At 45.3% G+C, this 26,032-nt stretch overlaps 2 protein-coding genes across 2 annotated transcripts in view; both read right to left on the bottom strand.

Moving 5' to 3' along the window:
- Positions 1–17,213, bottom strand: part of LOC115529311 (interferon alpha/beta receptor 1b) — a 29,118-nt gene extending 11,905 nt beyond the window's left edge. The window contains exons 1-4 of the mRNA XM_030337932.1: positions 16,988–17,213; positions 11,187–11,313; positions 3,506–3,690; positions 2,503–2,660 (exon numbers count right to left, since the gene is read on the bottom strand). Coding sequence (XP_030193792.1) covers positions 2,503–2,660; positions 3,506–3,690; positions 11,187–11,313; positions 16,988–17,042 — 525 coding nt within the window. The 5' untranslated portion in view covers positions 17,043–17,213. The remainder of the gene's footprint in view (positions 1–2,502; positions 2,661–3,505; positions 3,691–11,186; positions 11,314–16,987) is intronic.
- Positions 17,214–17,295: 82 nt separating this feature from the next.
- crfb4 (cytokine receptor family member b4) lies at positions 17,296–25,794 on the bottom strand. Its single transcript, XM_030337933.1, has 7 exons — positions 25,645–25,794; positions 24,937–25,054; positions 21,977–22,155; positions 21,339–21,493; positions 19,854–20,001; positions 19,005–19,150; positions 17,296–18,183 (listed from the first exon to the last, which is right to left on the bottom strand). Exons 1-7 carry the CDS (start codon positions 25,688–25,690, stop codon positions 17,995–17,997), a joined length of 981 nt encoding a protein of 326 aa, XP_030193793.1. The 5' UTR covers positions 25,691–25,794; the 3' UTR covers positions 17,296–17,994.
- Positions 25,795–26,032: the final 238 nt, after the last annotated feature.

Below are 26,032 nucleotides of genomic sequence, written 5' to 3'. Positions count from 1 at the left end.
CAGACCCTCCCGGACGCCAGGGCCTCCACAGGGCCCAAAGGCAGGAGACCTTTTAGTGCCCTAGGTTGAGAATTCAAGCTCCCAGAGCTGATCGTGTTCCAATTTGTCATATCAACCCCATCTACACGTTATCTGATCGACATATTTCTCTGCACTCACAGTTACAACCCTACCGGAACAAAGCCACCCCTGTTCCCTCAGAGTCAGCCCCCCTGCGCCGCGGTCCCCGAGGGGGTGCAGTGATGCGTGAACACAGAATCCAGACCGGGGCGTTGGTTTGTCTGTGGGCATTATGGGAAAAGAGCCAGGGCAGTTGGGATGTGCTTCAGTGTGTGGGGACAAACAAAGATAGAGCCGCTAAACGCTCATTTGAAGTATAATGGATGTATACGGCACACCAACTGGCTGGTGTTGGCCTCTGCACCGTGAGGAGGGGGGGGGGGAGAACAGACAGTGATAAGGTAGGGCCCTGTGAAATCTGTTTTATTTTTTTCCATATTCCGTTTTATTTTCTTCCAAATTCTGTTTTTTCCGTTTTAATTTTCATGAATTCCGTTTTTACACTTTAAGCAATTTAAATCATCAAAACAAGTGTCAAATAAGTGCGAACGAATACAATTCTTACAATTTAATCAGATAGAAGACTACATTTATTAAAACATCCCAACATTGCACTGTTTTTAGTGCTTCAAATAAAATCATGGCATAAATAATAAAGTGCTTATAAACTCTTTTTTTTATAAACTCAAATTGTGGTTTGAAGGGGCGTGCCCTGGCTACGGCGTTCATTGTTTTTTATATGGATTTTGGATTTCAAGTGGTCATCGCACGTATCTTTGCGTTTCCAATCGATAGTATGTTGACATATTCTACAAAACAGCTGATCACCTGAGTGATAGAAGTGTTTTGGATATTGTTCGGCTCTGAATTTGGGGGTTAGAACCGAATTACGGGCGCTTCAACTTCTTCTTCGGCTACTTGTTAGGAGCGGAAGCGGGACCTATTGTTTGCATTCCCGACACCTAGGCTGGAGTGGTGGACCGGGGATTTTTTTTACATTTTTGTGGGAGTGACTGCTAAACATTCAGTGACGTTAATGTCACCAGTGTTGTTTCCCTTTTCCCTCGAAACTGAATTTCACCAAAATAATGGCGAATTCCGCTGCATTCCGCTGCATATTGTAAATGTGACGCGTGATGTGCCTTGTGCCTGTTACATGTTATATGTGCAGCAGAACAGGAACCTGCTGGAAATCAGTTATTTTACTGAGACAGGACCGTTTTAAATTGTAACTTTGTTACTTTTAATACTTTCCTGTATAATAAAAAAATAAAAAAAATAATAAAAAAATAAAAAATTATCAGTAGATTCCGTTTTTATTGTCCGATTCCGTGATTCCGTCCTCGTTTTCGTTATCGCGGAAATCATAGGGCCCTAATAAGCCATGGCTCGTCACATTAACCTGGGGTCAGCTATCCACTCGCATTCTTTAACGTGCTACAAAACCCCATCGATGAATCCACTGAATTGATTCAATAAAATCGACTGCCTGCTGGTGGTTGATCAGAGCCATAATCGCCACGTTGACACACTTCTTTCTGTATGGGTTTCAACACATGGGTGTTGATGTGGGCTCTGAAGCACTTATGTATGCTTTTTAACGATTTGCAATCGAGGACATTAGGCCCTTGCTTGAAGTGAAATTATTATTATTATTATCTTTTTACAATTACCATTCGTAGTGTTGATCAGCAGAGAAATAGTCAAAAGACGTTGACGTCGCTTAGCAACCGAATACGCTGGGGTTGATAAGTTACCAGACAACTTGCGGAGTAATACCAAAGACGTGAATCAGGGACAAAAAATCCACATTCCTCGACAGCGGTCATTATATGCTTAGCAACGGTGAATTATCAAAAAATTATTAAGACGCCAGAAGTTGTGAAGGCCCATGCAAGTGAATGAGGCGTTCCACGGCATTGAAGAGCTCTGTAATAAACACATACATAGACTGGCACCACTGACAAGGGGAACATAAGGGTGTATGGTGTAGGGATCGACCGATATATCGGTCGGCCGATATTATCGGCCGATATTCGCGTTTTTTTACGTGTATCGGTATCGGCCGATACGCGGCTGATTTTCGCCGATATTTTTTCGTTTTTTTTTTTCTTGTTCTACCTCACCTGTTTTTAATGTTTGTTAAATATTGCTCATCTAATTTTTCTTACTTGTTTTACCTCACCTGTTTTTACTATTTGTTAAATATTGTTTTTTATATTGAAGTTCAATAAATGTTCCTTTTTTTAAATTGAGACTTGTAACATTTGTTATCAGTGTAATTTTTATGATTGAGGGAGCAAAAGCAGTATCGGCTCTAAATATCGGCTCTAAATATCGGTATCGGCGTATCGGAGTATCGGCTAAGGCTGATGAAAAAATATCGGTATCGTATCGGCCCTAAAAAATCTGTATCGGTCGATCCCTAGTATGGTGTTGTACCCGAGTGTCGGAGTGCTCCCAGTACACCACCCGGTAGTACATCCTGGGGTACAGCTCCTTCATGGAGCCATTGGTGCTGCTCCGGGGGTCCCAGATCATCATGTTGAGCAGGGCTCCCGCGGGGGCCAGGTCAACCCTGGACGGAGGGCCCAGGGCCGCTGTGGGCAGAGGGGTCGTAGGGAGAGACGTATTGATCACCAGAGGAAGTTCAAGAGACTACAGCAGCTGTGGTCAACACGGGTCTGGCTTGAAGAGAGCGCAGTGGGGTCAAGGCATTGTATTTGTACTCCACAGCAACAGCCTCTGAGGAATTCACAGGCCCTGCTGCAGACCCTCCCGGACGCCAGGGCCTCCACAGGGCCCAAAGGCAGGAGACCTTTTAGTGCCCTAGGTTGCGGATGGCAGACATAATGCTAGCATAACGTAACAGGGTCTCACCAGTCTCCTAGTAGGCATCTGTGGGAATTCCAAGAGCCCAAACAACCCCTTCAACTACAAGTTTTAAATATTTTTTGTTCGAGGGGGGAATTTTCTTCTGACAATTGTACTCATTGCAAGTTTGCTTTGGATAAAAGTGTCGGCTTAATGCCCTAAATGTAAATGTTGTTGCGAACATTGACAGCACCAAACAAGAGAAGCCAAGGAGCCGTAACGCAGGTCATAAATCTTTATCATTATTGCTGCTAATCAGTGATATCATAAATGAACGACCACAGGCATAAAGTAGTCCCTGGTACTTTATGTCTGCGGCCCAGTGGTAGAACAGACAGGATGGTAGCGCTGGCTTCCTGAGGAAATGCCTGTTGAATGTTATTCAGCTGATCCTGTGTCCCCCCAACTTAAATCCATAACTCCTCAAGAAGGAGCTGACCAGATAACTACAACCACAGAGCTGGGAGAAAAAAATGGGAGACGTTGTCAGATGAACAGGCTGTTTGAGGAGGTTGTGCAGCTCACTGTCCACAAGAGCTCCAGAACAACCCAACAGGCCCGCCCTGCTTACCCTCCTTGTCAGCGCAGAACTCCTTGAGGACCCAGCCGGAGCGCAGCGGTCCGCGGTGGGTGCGGACACGCAGCGTGTAGATGGCCTGGAAGTACAGCTTCCTGGGTGTCAGGTCGCACCAGGTGTGGGGCGTGTTCTCACACGCCGTCAACCACTGGGTGCCCGGCATCGACAGCTTGTACGACCTGGAGGTCACGACAACAGGAGAGCAATCATGAACACATCGCCAACCACTTATCTCACCCCAGCCATGAGAGTTGTTCTCACACATCAGGTAGCCTTCATGGGTTTGGAGCCTTCAAGACCAGGTGATGGCTGGTCTGAAGAACTGGTCTCCACTAGGGTTGCCGCGATGTGGACATTTTCACAGAGTAATACGCTCGTGTCAATACCGGTATTACCGGTATTAACTTTGAAACTAGGTCAACCGCCATCTTCTCCGTCAACTCTCCTCTCACACTCGGTGATAGCGGCTGGCAGCGCGCCAATTCTCGGCGTCTTATAACGTTCTATTGTACAATATCATTTTAAATATCATAATATCACGGCCAAAAGCTCTGTGCGCCTCCGGATGGCCGTAGCGCGGGGAGCTCACGTAGGGATTGGGCTTCGCAGGGTTTGTTTACCGCCGTTGCTATGGTTACCGGTCTTGTGTGTTCCAAAGGTTTATTAGGTATCCTATCTATTAGGACAAACAATAAAACAGTAAAACAGTGCAAAGACAAACTGCAGAACTCTTTTTTTTAATCAAATAGGCCTAAAGATGACGGCGACTTGCATGCCCGTCTTGTGCCGCGGGCCTCAAGCCCAATTGCCACAACTATTTACATATTCTATTTTTAATACACAGGGTAAAACAAGGTAAAATAATCAAACACAATGTAACAAAATTAATAAGAAACGAATTGGCTACAATTAAATAAGCAAACACAAGGCCTATGGAACAAAAAGAAGAAACACAATTCTGCTTAATGCCAAACTCGAAACTTTTATAAAAAATTAAATATGTAAAATGAATGAACAAGCCGACAGGTGACGGGCCGGCATATCCTGTCCGTGCTGCCGCCCGCAATATAAAATATTATAACAGTTCTAAATAGGGCTAGGCCTGGCTAAAATAAACTATTGACAAGTGTGACTAGTCTAGGCTACATGTTCTTTGCCAGGAAAACTAACATGTTCACCTTCTCTGGTTTGAGAAGCGATCTTGTGGGGGTGACAATTAGGGGTGTGCCAAAATATCGATACTGCGACATATCGCGATATTTCGTCTTGCGGGACGTTCTCGATATGCTGACGCCAAATATCGATATTCAAAGGTCCCATGACATGAAAATATGAGGTTTTCTAACATAAATATGAGTTCCCCTAGCCTGCCTATGGTCCCCCAATTGCTAAAACTTGCGTTTGGTGTAAAACGAGCACTAGCTGTTCTGCTCGCCTTTGAAAAAACGGAGGCTCAAGTGCGCTGATTTGGAATGTCTGTATTCTTGACGTCATCAGGAATCTCAGCTCCTCCCCTTACTCTGCCTGGCCCGCCCAGAGACGTTGGCCCGCCAATGAGACTCGACCGTGCGAGCGCCACATGTGTGTGTGTTTGTGTGAATACACACACTGTAACGCAAGTGTTTCTTGTCGGTTCTTTGACGTGTCTTGTATTTCCACAACGAGACTGTTGTGGGGGTTATGTTATCTCAGCCATGGTTGAGAAGGAATTGGGAGAAAGGAACTTTGGCTTTGACTGGCTGAAGTACATGAACTGCGTCATGCCACCGGTTGCCGCGAGGCACCATCGCCCGGCAGCGGGCAGCCGGCAGCGCGCGGTTCAGTCGACTTCAGGTTGATGTGAAAGTGGAAGAACCAGAGACGTCGCAGAACCCGACAAAGTCGTTTGTGATTCATTATATCGTCTGGAGGCGCACACCGCTTTTGGCCGTGATAATATGTATTAAATGATATAGATTTCTATGTATTATATGATATTATTTAGATATAGAGCTCCAGGACTGTATCGCAAGTGTTGTACACTTCCTTGTTATTTGGATAACCGTTCTGTCGGACTCTCGTCTCTGGTATTTCTACAACGAGACTCGTATTGGGGGTTATCTCAGCCAAGGTTGAGAATGAATTGGGGGGAAGGAACTTTGGCTTTGACTCCCTCAAGAACATGAACTACGACATGGAGGAGAAAGGGATTGTTGGCGGCGAATGTCTCCAGCTTGAGACCCACTGAGGGACCACCGCCGGAGGCGGAGGTGCCTAAGCGCTGCCCGGGAACAATCCCTTTCTCCTCCTTGTCGTGGTTCGGTCTACTTCACATTGATGAGGACGTTGAAGAACCAGGAACGTCGGAGAACCCAACGCGGTCGTTTGAGATTCATAATATCGGATCACACATCTTTTGGCGGATATAATATATATTATATAGATATCTATGTAGGCTATATGATAATATTTTGATATAGAGCTCCAGGACTCCCGTGTGTTCTAGAATATTTGCAGAACACGGCTAAAGGCTGTGTGCGCCTCGCCATTGCGATACATCCACTGTAAACAGAGCGAATGAAACTAAGCAATGAAATGTTTTCTGCATTTATTTTGTTTTCTAATTTTCTGTTACTTTGCATAAAATGTTTTTGTAATAAATTCTGAATTTCTTCAGTGACACAGATATCTTGATGTATCGTGGGTGAAATTTCTTGCAATATATCGATAATCGCAGAATCGCTGTATCGTGATATTATCGTTATCGTGGGTAAAATATCGTGATAGTATCGTATCGTGGGGTACCTAGTGATACCCAGCCCTAGTGACAATGTTCCCTGCCGTGCTAAACACCCGCTCGGATGCGCAGCTTGTAGCACACACGCAGAGGAAATTTCTGGCGACCTTTGCCAGAAGGGGAAGCCTCGTTTGGTTCAATTTCCACCAACCAAGAGGAACCTCCTCAGCATCGATGCAAGCCTCTTGACAGTAGCTGACAATCTGTGCGGCTGCTTTTTCGGGGAGCGTTAGTAGGGCTGAGGTAGGTGCGCCTGTTTTCCTCTTTAGCAAACTTGCCAAAGTTATTTTCTTGGGCTGGGGCTCTGCCGCGGCTCCCTCCTCGTCTTAATTTTCCCCTCTCACTGGCTGCGCTGCTCGCCCGAGGATGACTGCTTCTTCCTCAATCATTCTTTTTAACTCGTTAACATTCGAGTCATATTCACCCCGGTATCGTGGGTCAAGGAATGTTGCCTTGCGCATGAGCTCCTGGCTTGCCTGCGGCAGGGCTTTATATTTTTCTTCCAGAACATGGAGGATGCCAGCTTTCAGGTCAGCAGTTAATTTGGTGTCTTCAACAAAAGGGGCTAACGTTCCCTGTGTGACCAAATGCAGCACAGGGAGTAGAGACGATGCGGTCACATAATTCTCCCCGGAGAGAATGTCGGTCTGGCTTCAGCGCTTCATCCATTGCCAGCAGCACATCTTCATCTTGCCAAGAGATGTTCACATTGGTTTTCCGATCCTCTGCAAGCACTCTGTTGATAGCCTGCTTCTGCTCTAACATCTAACAGCGTGTTGCACAATCCTAGGTGAATGCTTAATATAGGCATATTGTATTTTATTTATATTTTACAATTTTTCCCAAAAAGAATATGAGGCTTAGTTAACATACCGTCACCAGCGAGTGCTGTGGGAGGCCAAGCTCGACCTGGGCTTTCTGCAGCTCCTGTCTCCTCGTCCAGCTGTGAGAAAACGTTGATTGTGCGACAGACTGCAAGGGCACGGTCTGTTCGCACTCTGTTTTTTCCAAAGTATTTGACACAGCAAGGTTTAGGTTGTGCCCGAAGCAGCTCAACCAGGGCCACCCTAGGTTCCGAACAGCTGCTTTGATGTTGGCTCCACTGTTGGTGGTGAGACTGGAGACTTTATCCGCGCTCAATTCCCACTCCCGCATAGTGTCCTGCAGGGCATCAGCCAAATTAACGGCGGTGTGGTCCTCTGGCAAAAAGCTCGTCTGGAGGCATTATGACACCAGCTTCCAATCCTGGTCAATAAAATGTCAGTGACATATATGGTGCCATCGATGCGCTCAACCACAAGTCTGTTGTGAGGGAAAACTCTTCGACCGATAAGAGGGTATGTTGCAGCTCACTCCTGACACTGTTGTAAGTTTGTGCGATGGCTGTGGATGAAAAATATGTCCGCCCTGGAACATCGTACTGGCGTAAAGTGTCGCCAAAAGCTCCTTGAAGGATTTTTTTCCGCCGTGTTGAAGGACACCATCTCCTTGCTCATATATTTGGTGACTGCATCGGTACATGCAGTCCACCTCACACTGTCCTTCTTGTACTTTGTACATTTGGCAAACGCTCCACAAATTGATGGCTGTGTCGGCCGCTGTGTGCCCGAACTCTCCGGTGGAGGCCCCACTGCTGCAAGCTCCATTTTCACAGCATCGCTCGGAAGCGCGCAAATTCTCGGCGCGCCGATTCTCTTCCACACAGAGCAGAAATTCGGCCTATTTTACACATTTTTTATAATCATAATTATATTATTAATTTTGACTGAAAAAATAAGTTATTACTAAAAAATAAATAAATAAAAAACTCACTGTTGCCGGTGTGCAACACCGAGTAATCGCTGTTGGCCTCAACACCGGTAATACTGGTAATACCGTACACCGCGGCAACCCTAGTCTCCACCATCACACTAGCTTCTGACATTATGACCTGTGGCGTGTTCCGATATCCATAATTCCTGTCCTTACTATACTTAGTTTGAGCACGTAGGGCGTTCCAATAACGATCTTGGCGAAAATAAGTGTACTGAAAGGACCCGGATGGTGCCCTCAAAACAGTCAAAACACTGAGTATGGAACAATGTGCAATTTCTGCACTCAACGGCAGCCATCGCTTTGCACTCAACAGCAGCCTACGTTGCGGAAGAGGCGGAGCTAGGCTGAGCCGGCCTATTTAATGGAGTCATTTTGTAACTTTTATAGCATTTTAGCTTTTTATAGCTGCAAGCATAAAGGCTTCACCGTTCAAAGCAGGATGTTTTTGGCAGGTGGCGAGCTGCTTCGGCAGTCTCAATCCGAATTTCTGGTAAATGCACCAAGGCGTATTCGATTTGGAACAACACTGACATCTGAAAATCTGCGCACTTAGTGAATGCGGATAGTGTACTACGTCTAAGGACAATGATGGCTGGTCTGGAGAACTCGTTTCCAGCATCACACTAGTTTCTGTCATCAGGATGCTGAACTTCTTAGATTTAATTAGTTAAAGGTTGGGTACGCCATTTGCAAAACGCCAGCAGATTTTGAAAATACACAACTCAAATGGTCCTACCCCCTCTCCTTCAACGCTGACTCTGACTCCACCCATTCCAAGTACCTGGACGCGCAATCATGCACGAGCGCGAACAGAGATGCGCGAGAGCGAGCCAGGCTAGCGTAGGTTTTCGTTTAACAACATGGCACTACATTCAGCTGTAAGTTGCACCCAGTACCGCGGGAAGTAGGGGTGCTGGGGGTGCTGCAACACCCCCTGTCCGAGGCCCTGTCTTATCACAGAAAACGATCATTTCTAAAAACTCCGGCCAAAGTGGAGATTTCTGAAAACGCCGGTTATGTGTTGTCGTGTCAACGGGGAGAAACAGGATTTTAGGTTCTGAAGCGTCACATTATGCACCAGGAAATGCTAAACGTCATGTGAGCGCCCGCTGTACCGTATTGGTCCGAATATAAACACAAACCCCATTGTAAGACGACCTATATTTGGAAAAAAGATTTGAAGACCAGATCTTGATTTCATGAATAAATAAATTGTATTAATTGAAATAATATACGAAAATAAAAAGGCATAGAATAAAACACTACATTGCCACTAAACAGTAGTGCAAATAGGCCGTACTGATGTGTACACCAAAGACTTCCTGACACTCCTCTGCCCCGCTGTGTTCGCTCTGGCTGTGGTCGCTCCGAACTGTTTCGGCCCGTGGCAAAGCGAGTCATCCTCGCTGCTGTCCAAGGCATGTTGAGACGCAGCATTTATTTAATGCTCATATGACCTAGTGCTGAAAAAAGGTTATATGAAAAAGTGTGAGGGTAGCGGTGGTGCGCTAAACTTGTTCTGTGAGCAGCTGGATGTGAACCATGGTGTGAAGGAAGTGAACACAACGATCGATTTTCAACTGTGCGCGCATGCACTGGTGTAATTGAGCTGCGCTGCTATATATCTTTTTTATCAATGTGACGAGTTGCGAGTCTAGTGCAGGCCGGGGTTTTTTTTCCAGCACCCCCTGCTGAGAATACGTTCTCGCGGCTATGGTTGCACCAGATGTTATAAACATTAAACGGTCACATAAATCATTACTATTTTTAGAAAAAGGTATGTTTGTTTCATATAATTGTATTGGAAGTCCTGGTTTTCACTAGGGTTGCCGCGGTGTGGACATTTTCACACCGAGTAATACACTCGTCTCAACACCGGTATTACCGAGTATAAACGGTATAAACTTTGAAACTAGGTCAACCGCCACACAAGCATCGGTTTTTAGACCCTTCTCGTCCTTCAATTGCCGCCAACGTTCGAAAGCAGCGCCTAGGATTATTCTTGATTTCAGTTTTTCTCTTTCAGCGTTTTTATTATCAATTACTCTCTGAAAAAGAGTTTTCCTTCTCTTTGCTGGTGGTGGTGGTTGTGGTGGTGGGGATGGTGGCGTCTTGTCTGCCATGGAAATTGTCTTCTACTGCTAGGTCCAAATGTGGATTAACTAGTTCCAGTAGCTACCGCAGGATAACAACAAACAGGAGCTTGCTCTGGGTCACGAGCTCTGGGTCACGAGTACTGCACGAAGGGGTCGCGCGCGGGGCGCGGGGGAGGGGGAGTGCAGTACGATCGTTTGATTGACGTACTTACTGTCCAATGCAACTCGGTGGCAATGGAAATGATTGGCTGGAGTTTTTCGAGCCCTGCCCGTTCCACAGATGATTGACAAGTTTAATTTTCATGTCAGTACTTCTGACTCAGCGGCTGTAAGCGGGTTATGATAAGGATTTCAAGTAATTTTGCAAAAATGGCCAAAAAAGCGAATTCCGTACCCAACCTTTAACCTTTTATTTATTTTGATGTTTGAGTGCTTTCCATGGATATTTAATGGGTTGTGTATGCTGTTTATACCAGTACACCAGTGGTCAGGCCTCGAGGCACACCCATTAGAGATGATATCTGGGTTAAGTGGAAGCAGGGAGAGGCGATTTGGCAAAGAGTATCGATACATATCGATACTGAAAATATTTAAAGTTTAATATTTATTTTCTGCAGTGTCGATGCCATCAATGTTGTTTACATTTCCCCTGAGGTATCAAAAAAGGTGTTGAATTTCGATATTTTTCGCACAAACTGACAAATACACCCAATAAAATAAAATACCACTGTTCGTTAATAAAGTCTAATCCATTTGAATTCTTTAAGAAAGAAAGCGCTGTTTTAAACTTTGAACAGTTTAAGTGCATTTATTGCACTAGGAATATAGGAACATGTGAACCTATTGTTCATAACCCAGGGCAGCCTGTCCCTCCGACCCGATGGAAGGAGAACCAATCCCCCCCAGAGGGGGTGGTCAGAGCAGGCTGGAGTGCACCGGGCCTTCCCCACCGTCGGCCTTACCCCAGGACGTAGGGGGGGGTACTTACGGCACGTACTGCACCGAGAAGCTGACGTTGGCCCCGCGGTGGCGGGCGCCCTGGCTCCAGCTCAGGTTGAAGTGGGTGTTCATGGTGATCAGGGTCAGGTTCACCGGGGGGGCGAGCTCCGCTCCTCCTGGAACCAACAACAACAACAACCACAACCGGACCAAACCATGAGACCTGGCGTCAGAGGGGAATCATCAACGGTCAATAAGGAAAAGTCCTCCCCTTCTAACTGAACCTTTGGATTTCATCATTAGCACTGACAGTAAAGAATATCTTTCCACATTGTGGGAAGTTATCAATAGTGTCAATAGTAGGCTAAAGTTATCAAATCTCGCCCCCTTCATTGATTCCTTCACTCCCTGTCCTTGTGTTTCTCGTGTGTCTGATTGTGCTCACTCACCTTGATTGTTTTCCCCTGTCAACATTCCCCTCCTAGTGGATTTAGTCAGCGTGTTTCCCTTACTCTGTTCCTCGTTTTTCTTTGTATCATGCGTCCCAGCATTTCCTGACTGATATTTCGGCTTCCTGATTTTTCTGATTCCTGCCCGTTTACTCCCGACGACACCTTCGTCTTCACCCTGCTGGATCGCTTGCCTCAATAGTCAACAGATTTATTGTGTACAGACCAATCCGCTAGTAAAAACCATCCTTTCTACCCAGCCTTTTGTCTCCTAAGTCGTGCCAATGAGTCCCATTTCTCCTGTTGCTCACCCAGACCTTAGTAATTTCCTGTTCCTGTAACTTTAAGTTTGGTTTCATTTGGCCTGCCTTAGCAGCAGTATGGTCAATGTGGTTCCTGTGTTCTTCCTACTGTGATAAGAGCCCATTGAGCTCATGTAAATGTTGGATCACTTCGAACCTTAACGCAAATATCGACTGCAGACATCCCTCATGGCTGCATATTTATTTTCAACTATATTATTGACGGGATAAGCTTAACTATTTTTATTAGCAGCAAATAAGTAGCACTAACTGCATCAGCGGTTTAAAGAGCAGCACTAAGTCTGTGAGCAGCTAGAAAATGGTTGAAGCCATGTAAAGAGCAGCCTTAGCAATATTAGCAGATACTGCTTGCAGCATTTTCATCTAGCCCATGAAGTAAATGAAGTTCACCTTTTTAGTTTCTTACACCGGAGAATCCTAAACACGCCAGTTGAAAGGTTCTTGGTTTCCAAAGACCCATGTCAGCCTATTGAATGCCAGAGTCACTTCCTTGCCATATTTTTCTCAAGGTTAATGTTTAAAGGGGGCATCGTCGATTGCTAAATTAATAAAAAAAATACTAAACCCTGTGGCATTTCCCAAAACGATCACATATAAAATATACAAAAGAAGTGAAGGTAGGTGGTTCATGTTCATTTGGCAAAGGTTAAAGGCTGAAAAACCACAAGAACACGGAACCAATGACTAGAATAACATGGTAAACAGCTGTGGCCTGAGAACCAAACCCCACTGTGGAGGGGAACCATGTCACCTTGATAGTGGAGCAGGGGAGACCTAATGTGGAGATCAGACTCAAGCCATTTGCCAATGGACGTCTTTAGAAGAGCTGAAACCTCCACAGTGGGAACAAGTAGAAGAAGTTTCCAGATTCCAAGTTCAATGTCTGAGGCAATGGCTGCACCACATAAACAGAAAGCTGTGTGTGTGTGCGTGCGTGCGTGCGTGCGTGCGTGTGTGTGTGTGTGGGAGAGATGAGTAAGTAGGCGGGAATGGGAGGCATATTAATAATAAGACAAGCATTTCTGAGAGTTTGAGTCTATGTGCCTGTGTGTACAACTACATGTGCACTGGTAAAGATAATGATATCTGCAGATATTTATATTTATCGTGCCATGTCCCCTAGAGAGATTAGGGCTCTGTGTTGGACAGTTGAAGTAACCCGTGCATCCTTCATAGCAATTTTTACTAGGGATGCACCGATCCGCTTTTTTCACCTCCGATACCGATACCGATATCTGAGGTTTAGTATCGGCCGATACCGATTCCGAAACCGATATAGAAAAACAGCGCGAAATTATGGCTACAAACTGTAAGTTTCATTGAGGGGAAAAGACTGGGATCATGAGACTTGAATTTTTGGAGGTGCTTTATAAGGTTTGTGGTATTAAAGCTAAAGGTTTAGTACCACCCCTCGGGACATTTACTTTGCATATGTTGCATGTAGCCGTGGAGCTTGCTGGCTTAGGTAAAGTGAAATAGCTCCAGATAGCAGATCCTTTTGCTCGCTCCATTTTGCAATCACTGTAGGCTCCGCACGGCGTGTTGCTTGTTTGTGACGTCACTCACAGCGCACAGCATAGAAACTGAATAGATCAGCCAATAGATAGATAGATACACTTTTATTAATCCCGTGAGAACATTTTCGTGGGAAATTCAATTATCAAAGCAGCAAGGTAGTAGGAATAGGATTCAAGTATGTACATAAACGTAAAAAAAAAAATAAAAAAAATAAAAAATAAAATAAAAATTTAAATATGGATCGGCCCACTTGTCACCGATACCCGATCTAGAAATGTCTTCAATATCGGTACCGATACCGATACAAATATCGGATCGGTGCATCCCTGATTTTTACCGCACTGTCCAACAGGAGAGACTTTTACTTTGAAATGTCACAAAATGAAATAAACACAAAATGTAAATTTTATACACGTAACTACATTGATAATATAAGGTGGTGGATAGACATCCGGGAAATTAATCCCTTATTATCTGAATTAATAGCTGGCATGCTCAAAGGGGGGTTATTTTGCAACCAGGAGAGAGTGTGATTAGTCATTACAAGCTCTTTTAAAATCTGCCCAACCCTGTGCCTTAGTGACATCACAAGGGGGTGTGTCCACCCACATGAATGCTGGATTGCGTCCAACAGCCAACTGAGTCGTAGTGCAATGACTAATCACCCTCACACCTGGTGGCGAAATATTACCCCTATAAGAGTAGGGTAGGTCAGTGCTACAAAACACCTGCACTACAAAGACTACACGAAAGCTCTGGGACAAAGGTATTTGCCTGCTTTGTCCGATAAAGAAATATCATCAGGAAGACATTTGAATTAACTTCAGTGTTGCAGGGACATTCTGACTATACCAGTTTGTAATTCCATTGTGATTACATTTTGGATTATGAGAGAATGTTTGTAATGTGATCCTGCTGCATGCCATTTGGACCATTTCCCTGAAGATGAACACTCGATGAACAGAAGAGCCCTCTGATCGGAGGGTAGCAGTCAGAGGGCAAGTAGAGCAGCTTCCACTCCAGAGAACCTCTTTGTTTTCTCAAAGCTCAAACAGGATAAAGGGGAGTTGGACCTAGGAGGTCAAGGTCATGTCACATCACATGCTACACACATGTAACAACAAGAATATCTGGCCTAATAAATGCATATTCTTATGAAGTGCATTGGAAATCCTTTTAACAAAGTAGAATGCCCTCTGTGAGTAGGGTCTAGTGGCAGGTAGGCTGTCAACAACATCAGCTGCCGACTGCTGAGAGTCCCATTCCTCCCTCCCCGTCTGCAGAGTCATTGTGTTCAACGCCCGGGTCGCTCTTGGTCAGGCTCTGCTGTCATCCCCACGGCGGCACTGCTGCCATGCTCCTCTGGGCTGGGCTACCTACACCTCGCTCCCTGTAACTAACCACATCAAGTCAAATAGAAATCCTTGATGTTGAAGTTCAGGGTGTTGTTTCTCGGTGTGCACTCACCCATTATTCACCTCACCCATTACACACCTCAACCCATTACACACCTCAACTGGCTCTGACTGCACTGTGGGGAACTCAGTGGACTCAATAGGTGCCCCCTCAGTGGGAGAGCTGCATCTGAGCTCTATTAATAAAGTTGATACCGATCCATCTGTCTACATATCTATTTGATACTAGGATCCTCTGGGCATAGGAACTCATCCACTGATGGAGATGTTTCAGCTCATGGAATTTAGAATTAAGATGGCACTTGTAGAGTAGCTGCATTTCTGAGATTAAACTATGCCAGTCTAGACTACTAGGCATTAGTACTGCACCACTAATAATAATAATAACAACAACAAGATACGTTATTATTACACATCAGGTTACTGTCCCCTGTCCCAGTGACCAAGTGTTTTACTTGGTCACTTGAATGTTACTCGCATTGTGATGGTTCTCAGCCTCCCTGGCTCTGGATAAAGGCTCCGCTGAACACCTCAAGGTATAAATGCAAGAGTAAACCATCCGCCTCCAGAAGAGGCTTCTCTGGTGAACCAGCCTCTCCAGAAGAAGAGGCTCTCTGGTAAACCAGCCTCTCCAGAAGAAGATCTGGCAGTGGTACAGCTCACCTGTGTTAAGGAATTATCAACAGGGCGTTCCTAAATATAAAGCTCTACTGGGGCACCATTAATAAAATACTTCCTATAGTCCCGTGACGTCGTGTTGTCATTCCTCAATACTGATTATTGTGTCGAAAACACGGCGAAACACGGATTGCTGCATGCACACCGCGGTGTAAGGACCCGGAACGCAAGGTGCCCGCCACAGCTGGTATTTAGGTAAAACTGCGTGGTTTTGACATTGTGGATAGAAAAATTAACCATTATTTTACCGTTATTAATCAATCTAAATGAATCCACTGCCAACTATGGAGCTTGTTAAAACTCGAACGTGAGATTTTACTGGGGCACAGCAGATCAATACAGGGTCACGTGACCGAGTAAAAGGGGTATAGCAACGCCCCTACCCCAATATTACTGCTCGTGTGTTGAAGTTTGTTTTATATTGAATAGTCGACACGTTCGAAAAATCTATTTAGCACTGGGCTACTAGGGATGAATTTGTCAAACGAACTTTGATGTGTTAATACAAGGCCTGCCTATATAACATTAAGCTTATTTTGTAAAAAAAAAAAAAAACATCTTTTGATTTTATGCAATTCTTATCTTGATAAATGCTTTAAATCTATTATGCGACTTCACCTTTTGACTTACCCATGTCAAAACACATCGGGTGAACTCAGCTAGCTGCCCTTCATATAACACAAAGCTTATTGTCTCCAAAAAACACCCTTTGATTTTACAAAACATTGTAATGTTAAATGCTGTAATTCTATTATGCGGCTTGACCTTTTGACCTACCCATGTCAGTGTTTCCCCCAGTAAATGTCTCAGTCAAGGTGGTAAGCAGTCGGTGGTGTTGTTGTCCATCGAAGCCAGTGCTAAAATTTTTTTTCGAATGTGTCAAATATCCAACGTCCAATATAAAACTAACTTTACCACGCTATTAAATAATAATAATATATTTAATTTATAGAGCACTGCTGGGGGTCATCAGACTCAGTGGAGGCTGCTGGAGATGTGCACATCCTATCCAGATGTTTTTACCCCTACTTTTTGGTAAACAATGTGAACCATTTTGATGGGGTGGTTAATCACCTTATTTGTTGTCTTACGTCTTATTTGATCATCAACATAGTAGGCCTATGCCATTTTTTCACGGTTACTAAACTAAGACCATCATTAAGAGAAACAGGGGTATATGCGATGTTTTATTGAAGTGAGGTAGTTGGTGAACGTTCCACTCTGCGTTCTCCTCTATTCCTGGACGGAGGGACATTATCAATTCAATGTTTGATTTCGACCAGCAGGCACAGACAACAAACACAGGTTGCTAGGCCAGACTCAAAGAGCCAAGACGGAACCGAAGATTAGTATGGCGGGTATCATATCCCGTTCATACAGACTGATGACAGATGTCAGTCATATATATATATATAAAAGATCAATATAAAGCCCAGGCTAGTGTTAGCCTGTAGCCTCACCACTCACCCCCGCTTGAAGACAGCCAAACCAGGGACATGATTCCGTAGACAAAGGAGTGCATGGTCGAGATGGTCCTTAAACACCGCTCTCGCCTCTTATAGCATTAATGTTGAAACGTCCATTATTTTAGGCTCCAGCCACCAGGTCTGCTGCCTCTCTATCCGTCCGTGCGATGCCTCTTTCCGTATCGAGTCTCGGTCTGGTATCGTGACGCGAGTGTGGTGACTGTCTACCACGATGCGCATGCGCAGTTCAGAGTGTAAGTAATTCCTACACATTCATATAATTATTAGTGAATATAATTTTGGTATTTCTTTAAGTGTTTTATTGTATGCATGCATGCCCATTAATAACGTTTTAAAAAATACAGACTAAACTGTATCAATACATAATACAGTTTAAAGTTGGCTGACTGACTCTGATCAATGTTTGTACAGACAGCCAATCTCACAGTAGTCTGTTACATGATAGTTATATCTAATTCCAATTATATTTTTTAATGGCCGTACAGTACAACTATAAATCATTCATCCAGTTACATTCCAAACCGTAAGATTCATGTTTTGTGTTCAAGGTTGGTTGCAGGCAAGGTCTTACTCTTATAACAGTATCTTTTTACCTTCCACAGTGGAAAATAGGATCTAAAATAACCCTCTGTTCATTCGATTGTCTCTAATGGCTCCGTCCAGCTCCGGGGGGACCCTTTGACCTGCGGTACAACAGGCTACAGGTCCGACTGAGAAGTCACTCTGGTCCAGGGGAAACCCTCAGCGTGGATTCATTCCCCTCTCAGAGCCACGTTGAGCCTGGGATCCCAGCCAGTTTACACCTGGACTTTGAATGGATTCGGCTGTTGCAATTCAATATAATCCATTGCTCTCTGAAACAAAATCACTTTTTCCAGAGTAATCCATACAGGCTTTCTGAAACCTCGACCGCGCACCACATCCGAGCAGCTCAGCTTTCGTCTCTCGGGTCACATCATGTTGTGCTTCTATAAGGCACACTTTCCATTATTCAGGCCTCGGGTACTCTGCGGTTGGAAATCGAGCACTGCACTGGTCCTCTTCCGCCGCTAGAGGGCGCACCTCGTCCGTGTTGTGCTCCGTGGTCATGACGTTGACCTGGTCGTAAGTTTCCACAGGGGGGCGATAGTTCTCCATGGCCACGGAGATGGGTGAACTGGAGGTCTCAAATACGTTCTGCAAGTACATGGAAAATAAAACAGCTGTAATAGAATAGGAAGATGCCCCATAACTAATCCCCATGGGGGACTCCATTTATTCCGTATGAAAACGCTAGGACTGCTGGAAACCAACTCCAGTGTGGTTGGTTATGGGCAGGGCAGAGGTGTAAGAAACTGCTTACTTAATTAATACATTTATTAATTAATCAAGTATTCTGAATCCACCTCTCAAGACCAAATATCAAAGCGTGATAGACAGATTTCACAGCTTTAGATGGGAAATTATTAGTTTTTTCCTTTCTTTGCCTATATCATATAAAATGTCTTCTTATTTAGTGGAATCTAGTGTTGGAAGTGTTTTCTTTAACCTCACACATGCAGATTTTCCTTTTTATCCCTGTTTCCATTTGAAGATGAGAATGAGGAACCTAAATTCAAGACGTGAATAGTTTCCATTTATGTATCGTCAGACAATATCTTTAAATCAACAATAACCAACTAGCCTACATACATTCTGAGGCAGTCAGGAGTGTGATTGATTTGTTGCAATTCAGACCAGAGGAGTCGAACACCAAACCAGCCACCCTGACATAGGGATCTGGCCGACTGCTTCGAACCAGCAACCCTACACACCCTGACATGTGGATCTGATCCACAGTCATTTAGTAAAAGGGACATTTAAAGGGTTGTTTTGAGTGACATTACAGAATATGGATTCTCTCTCACACACACACACACACACACACACACACACACACACACACACACACACACACACACACACACACACACACACACACACACACACACACACACACACACACACACACCACACACCTCTTTGAAGTGCTGCGGCAGCGAGACGCTGGGACAGAGGAAGCTGGAGAGCCTCTTGCGATAGAGAACTGCCACCACCACCACGGTCACCACCATCACCATGACAACAAAGCTCAGCACTGCCTCCAGCCACGGAGTCCTTTCTCCTGTCAGGAGAACCAGAGAAGAAGAATGCCTGGTGAATGCTGAGCGGATGCTGCTTGGGGGGGGGGGTCTATGCCATTTTTTCACTGTTACTAAAATAAGACCATCATTTAGATAAACAGGGGTACGATGCTAAGTTTTGGCCGTCTTTGAACCAGTTAGTGAACGTTCCAGTCTGCTCTGAACGCCGGTGAGGTCGAGATGCCCTTTAGTATACTCTTCTGTGTCTTGGCGAGGGGACACTGGCGGCCAGGTGAGTGTGGATGGGTCGATCTAACACCAGTGTGTCTTGCCTTTCATACACAGCTTCGCTCCATTCAACACCCCCCACAACGAGGGCACTACTAAAGTTATACACCGTCGGTGGTAACTTGGGGATAACACCTCCTTCCTACAACTTTCATCCAAAATCCACTTTTTATCTCACCGCGTTGGACGAGCTGAAACAGTTGGTTAACATACAACTTTAACTCCATCCCTTTAACTTACCTTAATGTTACATCTCTCTTCTTGGGTTTCGTTAGTTTGTTTCCCTTTGGCAACACCAAAAACAATAAAAAATAAATAATATAATCTATAATAATAATAGTATATCAAACTAAACCAAGTGATGAAGCATGAATGGCACCCCCTATAGCACCACGTTAGTACATAAAGAACAGCAAAGCGTGGGGGCACCCTCAAAGAGGTCTCAGGAGAACTCACGGTCAGCCGTCTTCTCACAGGTGACCCTGCTCTCGTCGCCGGCTCTGTGGTTGTGCTGCAAGCTGATGTGCACCTTCACACAGTAGCGGCTCAAGGGCTCCAGGTCACTCAGGACCACTGGGTTCTGCTGCACAATTAGACTCTGGGCCTGGGGGACAGAGGACAGACGGCTCTGTTATAAACCTGGACAGACAGACGGCTCTCATACGGCTGTTATAAACCTGGGGGACAGAGGACAGATGGCTCTGTTATAAACCTGGGGGACAGAGGGGACAGACGGCTCTGTTATAAACCTGGGGGACAGACAGACGGACGGCTCTGTTATAAACCTGGGGGACAGACAGACAGCTCTGTTATAAACCTGGGGGATAGAGGGGACAGACAGACGGCTCTGTTATAAACCTGGGGGACGGACAGACAGACGGCTCTGTTATAAACCTGGGGGTCAGAGGGGACAGACGGCTTCTGGAGTAATCAGTGTGCACAGGTTAGAGCAGCCGTCTCCACACACAGTGGGGACATCTCCTGGATGGCGGTGGAGCCCCATGGCCATTAACCAACCTTTGCATCAAACCAGTTCTCCCACCACCACCACCCTTGCCGCTTTCACACCAAAAAGAACCGAGAGCCAGTTCCGGGCTGGTGCTAGGGCCAGTTCCAAACTGGTTCCAGCCTTACCCCAGTTAAGAACCGGTTGGTTTCACACCGGCCAGAGCCAGCCATGGAGCCGGCGTGAGCAACGTCATGACGTCACTGCAAACGTCTCGGCTAGTGAGCTTGGACAGAAGCATACGGCCGACATCTTTCTTTATTCTGGGTGGAAATAGTAACATAGTTACGCCATCAAATGCGTTTATGGAAACATTTTTAGCGAGAAATGTGCATTTTACTTTCATAATGTTCGCTCGGAGAATGTGAAGGATGTTTGGTTTGATAGTTATGACGAAGAGGGAACGCTCCGTTCACTTGCATGGACATGGACTCATCTAGCTGCGTTGGCGCGTTGACGCGTTGAACCACCACACAATAGGCGCGCAGAAGAACCCTCGCGCCAGTTTCAAACACAACAACAATTTCGTCTTCGATTCAATCCGTGTATGGTTCGTTCTTTGAATATTCCGATTTAAAACAAAATCAGAAAAAAACAAAAAAGAACCATACACGGATTCACCACGTCCATTGTTTACTTCGGTGTTTTAAAAAATGCCGGTCTTCGTTGGTCTTCCTGTTTATGAAGGTACGGATAACTCCGCCCCCTGCCCCCGGCGTAAAAGCGGTTCTAGTTCTAGCCCAGCTCTAAAGTGGGGCCAGAGTTGAACCGGTTTTTAGGCGGTGTGAAACCAAAGCCCTGGCCCTAGCTCCGAACTGGCCCGGAACCGGCCCCGATTTTGCGGCGGTGTGAAAGGGGCACCTGTGTCTTTGGTCTGGAGGAGCCCAAGAGAAGCCACCTCGGTGTCGTGTGGCATGGACCTTTGATGCACCTACCTTGCCCTCCTTGCCCTCTTTCCAGTAGGTGATGTTGTAGCTGGCTTGGTTGTAGACCTCCCTCATCTTTGAGATACGGAAGACAGGGTCTCTGATGTTTATGGTCATGTGGACCCCATGGGAGACCAGGGTGACGTTGGGGGGACCTATGGTGGCTGGGACCAGGGGAGGGCGAGACGGACGGCAATAAAAAAACCTTGGAGCAGATGACAATCACAAAGTTTGAAACACCATTTTGTGACGACTTCAGTTGTTATATGAAAACTTTAGAAATGGTGTTGATTTATTAACGTAATCACCTCTTTATAAATCTTCTACTGTCAGTCTGAACCTCGAAATATTTAACTGAGCACATCAGCATAAACGCTCCCTCACACCAACAGATTGACACCATGTTCCGTGTGGAGGTCTGTAGCTATCACCTTACAGGTCATTGGTAACGGTCGGGCTCTAGATACATTAAAAATATAATGTCCCCAATGAGTGTAGTCCGTTACGCTAGATGATGCAGCTGAATTGTAATCACAGTACAGCAAGGTTATTTTAGGGTAGCAGCCATTTATGTCAAACAAATGATACTGACATATTCTGACAGCAGGCACATGAGTGAATGAACCAACAGCACCGTCTCCACCTACTGTTCTTATCCAGGGTCAAGGGCCCGCTCTCCACCCAGACGGAACTCTCCTGACCCCGCTGGGCCCTCACTCGACCTATGTACGTCCCGTACACGGTCAGGGAACTGGCCTCATCGGTGAAGTCACAGTAGAGGGCACTGGTGTTAACACAACCAGGCCTGAACTTGAACACCGTCGAGCTGGAAATTAAACCAGCCGGATTAGCACAAGATCAGTTGTTGTTGTGGGTGAAAAGTGTGTGTGTGCGTGTGTAGAACAAAAGCTTGTCAGATCTACGTGACAGAAACCGGAACAAAATCTGAACCAACATGACTGTATCCACTGTCCCCACACCCAGGAACACCCCTCCTCGAGGACCACCAAACAGGGGGCCCTGGGAAGGATCTAAGTCGAACCCTTGTAGCCTCACTACTTTGGTCCCTCAGGGATCTGTCCTGGGTTCCACCCTCACTGCACACATGTCACTCAGATCCGTCATGGCACTCCCTACCACAACTATGCAGATGACAAACAATTCAATATTTTCCACAGTTTGAATCCCAGGTAGAAGCAAGCTCCTTAGAGTCACAGTTGCCTAGGTGGCCTTCAGGTGGTGGGTTGTCAGCCACGCGGTTCTCCGCGTGTCAGGCCAATGTGTGTAGGCTACTGCGACTCCCTTCTGGCCGGTGCCATGGACCTCTGCAGCTCATCCAGAAGACACAGGACCAGCATCCGGCTGCCCTCAAACCTCCCCAAACTCTCATTTACTACCCCACTCCTCCACATCCTGGTAGCTTCTCCTCATCCCAGTCAGGTCACCGTTTCTTGCCTTCTATGCTGCAAAGGGCTACGGCCCACCCTATAGCCTCACCATAGTTCCCCCCCCCCCCCCCGTCCACCACGCTCCATGACTTAGTACTCAGTCAATCTGCCGCTCAACAAAGTCTTGATAGTCTGCGCTCCTGACTCCGCAATGGCGGAACGACCGCCCCACCAAAACCAGGACTGAAACCCAAGTGATGAGCCGCCCCCAGACTGAAGACTAATCTGTTCCGGCTGCAGCCTGGCCCATGAAGAAACAACAAAGATTCTTTATCCCCCGGCCACTATATCGTAGCAATATTGTAGCTCGGCTATATCATAGCACATCTATGTCGAGATTCGACCCCGAGGGTGCTTCCCACTTGAGGTTGATTCATACTTTATATGCCGACAACAATGTCGTTTAGACATCATTAGAACCAACCAAGAATTTGTTTAGGGGTGTTGGCTTGAAAGGGGCGGGATATGACGTAAGAGGCGGTTCACAGGGAGTGGCCGGACGGGACCCTAGAATGTTCAACTGTTGTCAGTAATAATAATAATAAAAATGTCTATATAGGCATGCAGCTGTGAACTCATGCAATATAATGTATTGTACGATGTGTACTTTTAGGGTAATTATAAGAGCTATCCTAGCGTTCACCACGAATGTCTCTGAAAAGCAATGCCACCATTTAAATATTTTTTAGCAACAGGCTGATTATCATTTTTGGTGCATCTCAAGGACATGCAAATGCAGATCGAAACGTCATCAACATTCCCACTCAAGTTGTGTTAGAAATACAGACTTTCTACTCCTTATTCACATATAAGGTAATTTACATTTCCTACGGAGAAATACTACCTCATGCATAGTATTATTCAGGAGATTTTCCGGGTCAAATGTCAGGATATTTTGTTTACACATACCGCCCATCAGGAGAATATCAGGACTTACTTATGTGTGAAAACAGCTAGTGCGTGAGGTTTTGATTTGATTATGAAATTAGTAAATTTATGGGTTACAGGGGTAATTGTTCAATAGAAAGTGTAGTATGCTATGCATGCAAATCAACTATTCAATAGCATTTACTGTTATTCATAGGTCAAAGTGCATAGATTTTTTTTTTAATGCATGGCAACTACTATTGGTTAGTTGAAAATAATAATAACAAACCGCTTCTTCTGAAACTGAAAATTGTGTTCAATCACAGAAGCACCATAGAGAAATTGGACGTATTCACACCTGCCTTGTTTGATTCAAACTCAACCAAAAAAACACTGGTGCAGACCTTTTGGGCTGGAAATATTGTTTGATCAGCAGTAACTTGGACGCAGATTGTCGGACAGTCATTGAAAATGAGTCGTTGCTCCACATGGAGTATAGAGGAGACGGAAGGTTTCTTGGACATTTGGACAGACGGCCACATAAAAAGTATCCTGGAAAACACACAGAAAAATGCTGAAGCATTGAACACATTCAGCACCAGGATGAGGGAGAAGGAGTTCGACTGGTCCGCAGTAATATCCATGATTGTTTACTTTTTGATTGTTTTCACTGTCCCGTCCCCCCCCCCTTATTTTTTCTTTACAGCTTAACCCCGTCCCAGACCTTTTTCCTCCAATGATTAATAGATCTTCGCACCATGTGGGTATGTTGACATATTCTGGGACTGTTGCGAAAATTTCAACATTCCTAGACTATTTTGTTGCTTTATGTGCATGTGTATGCGTTGTGTGTGTGCTTCTGTGCGTGCGTGTGTGTATGCTTTGTGTATCTGCGAGCTGTAGGCTGATTGGCACATGCACACTTCACCAAGTGTGGAAGAGCAACTTGTCCATCAGGCCTGCTATTATAAGTGTAAGATACCAGTTGGATGATGTATAAACCAATACGTTAAGTTATAATTCAGTAAACTCTTATTTGCTATGAATCTATACTTGAATGCGAGTTAGAATCTAGCCTATACTTTATTTGATTTAAGATTTATGAATGAAATTAATTATTGTATGTGTATTTTGGCTGATGGTGTTCATCTTTCCTCCAATAGGGGTCTCGAAATAGCACATGTGCTGCTCACCATTGTTACCAGTGTAACATGACACCACAAGTCTAACTTTCAATTTGACAGAAAACGGGAAGATGCTGGTAGTTTGATAACACGCACACACACACTCACTTGAACTCTGCTGTATAGTGGACCGCTGGGTCTCCAGGCGAATCCCACCGCAGAACAAGGTCCATGTTCCAGGAGGTCAATCGGGCGTTCCTTGGTTCATCCAGAGCACATAGAACCACTGCAGAGGGAGTGTGGCGGTAATTAACACCAAAACCATTGCAGAGGGAGTGGGGTGGTAATTAACACCAAAACCACTGCAGAGGGAGTGGGGTGGTAATTAACCTGTTGCTATGCAGAATATAAATCAGATTAGGCTAAACCAATTGCATTGTTGATTACATGAGTTAAGTTTCGTTTCACCACTCACCATGACCCGTGTTGCTTATGTAAAGCTTCAACATCAAATAAATGGTAAATGGACTATTTATACAGCGCTTTTTTAACCAGTTGCCACTCAAAGCGCTTTACAATATTGCCTAACATTCACCCATTCATGGACACATTCACACACAGACGGTGGAGTCAGCCTGACAGGGCGACAGCCAGCTCGTCGGGTGTAGTTAGGGTGATGTTTCTTGCTCAGAGACAGGATTCGGGGATCGAACCAGCAGCCTTCCGGATACAGGTAAAGCTACAGGTGAAGCTGCACACCTTTACTTCCGCTACACAACCACAGGATACGGACCCTCCTCTACTACTGTCATTGATTACTCTATCGAGGAACAATACATAGAGTTGAAGTTCAGATGATCAAAGATAAATCGATACCTTTTGTCGCACAACAAAGTGTTATCACAGTCAGGAATGTCCTCATTTTGTCCCGGGTCAGAGGACACCTGTCGTGTTGATATTTCCTTGTCTCCAGCGTGTGAGTGTGGGTGTGTGCTGGTGTGTGAGTTACACATCCAACGGACCAAGAGCACCAACCAATCAGTGATCCTTACATAAAGTGAGCGGTAACTGGCACTCGGCTATCTACCAATTGGATGACTTTCTAGCGGACAGAGGTCCCGCCCATTCGACTTATGGTCCTTTGGACGCTTGCAATCAACTGCCGCGGAACAAGAGGCGGGGGCTCGCGGAAAACGAAACTGTGAATGAGTCGCTTCGAGGAACCGAGGCAAGCTGAAGCCACGTGTTTCATATTACATAGATA

This window comes from Gadus morhua, chromosome 17, assembly GCF_902167405.1.
Source record: "Gadus morhua chromosome 17, gadMor3.0, whole genome shotgun sequence".
NCBI classification, from domain to species: domain Eukaryota; kingdom Metazoa; phylum Chordata; class Actinopteri; order Gadiformes; family Gadidae; genus Gadus; species Gadus morhua.
Note: the sequence above shows the minus strand (reverse complement) of the source record. Positions and strands in the feature narration are given on the sequence as shown.

What these genes read in the sequence shown, in the direction of transcription:
- crfb4 (XM_030337933.1), bottom strand. Translation starts at nt 25,690, where the DNA reads ATGAGGACATTCCTGACTGTGATAACACTTTGTTGTGCGACAAAAG. An exon ending in CACTATACAGCAGAGTTCAA is followed by an intron (nt 22,156 to 24,936) that starts GTGAGTGTGTGT and finishes TTTAATTTCCAG; the next exon opens with CTCGACGGTGTTCAAGTTCA. An exon ending in CTTGACCCTGGATAAGAACA is followed by an intron (nt 21,494 to 21,976) that starts GTAGGTGGAGAC and finishes CCCTGGTCCCAG; the next exon opens with CCACCATAGGTCCCCCCAAC.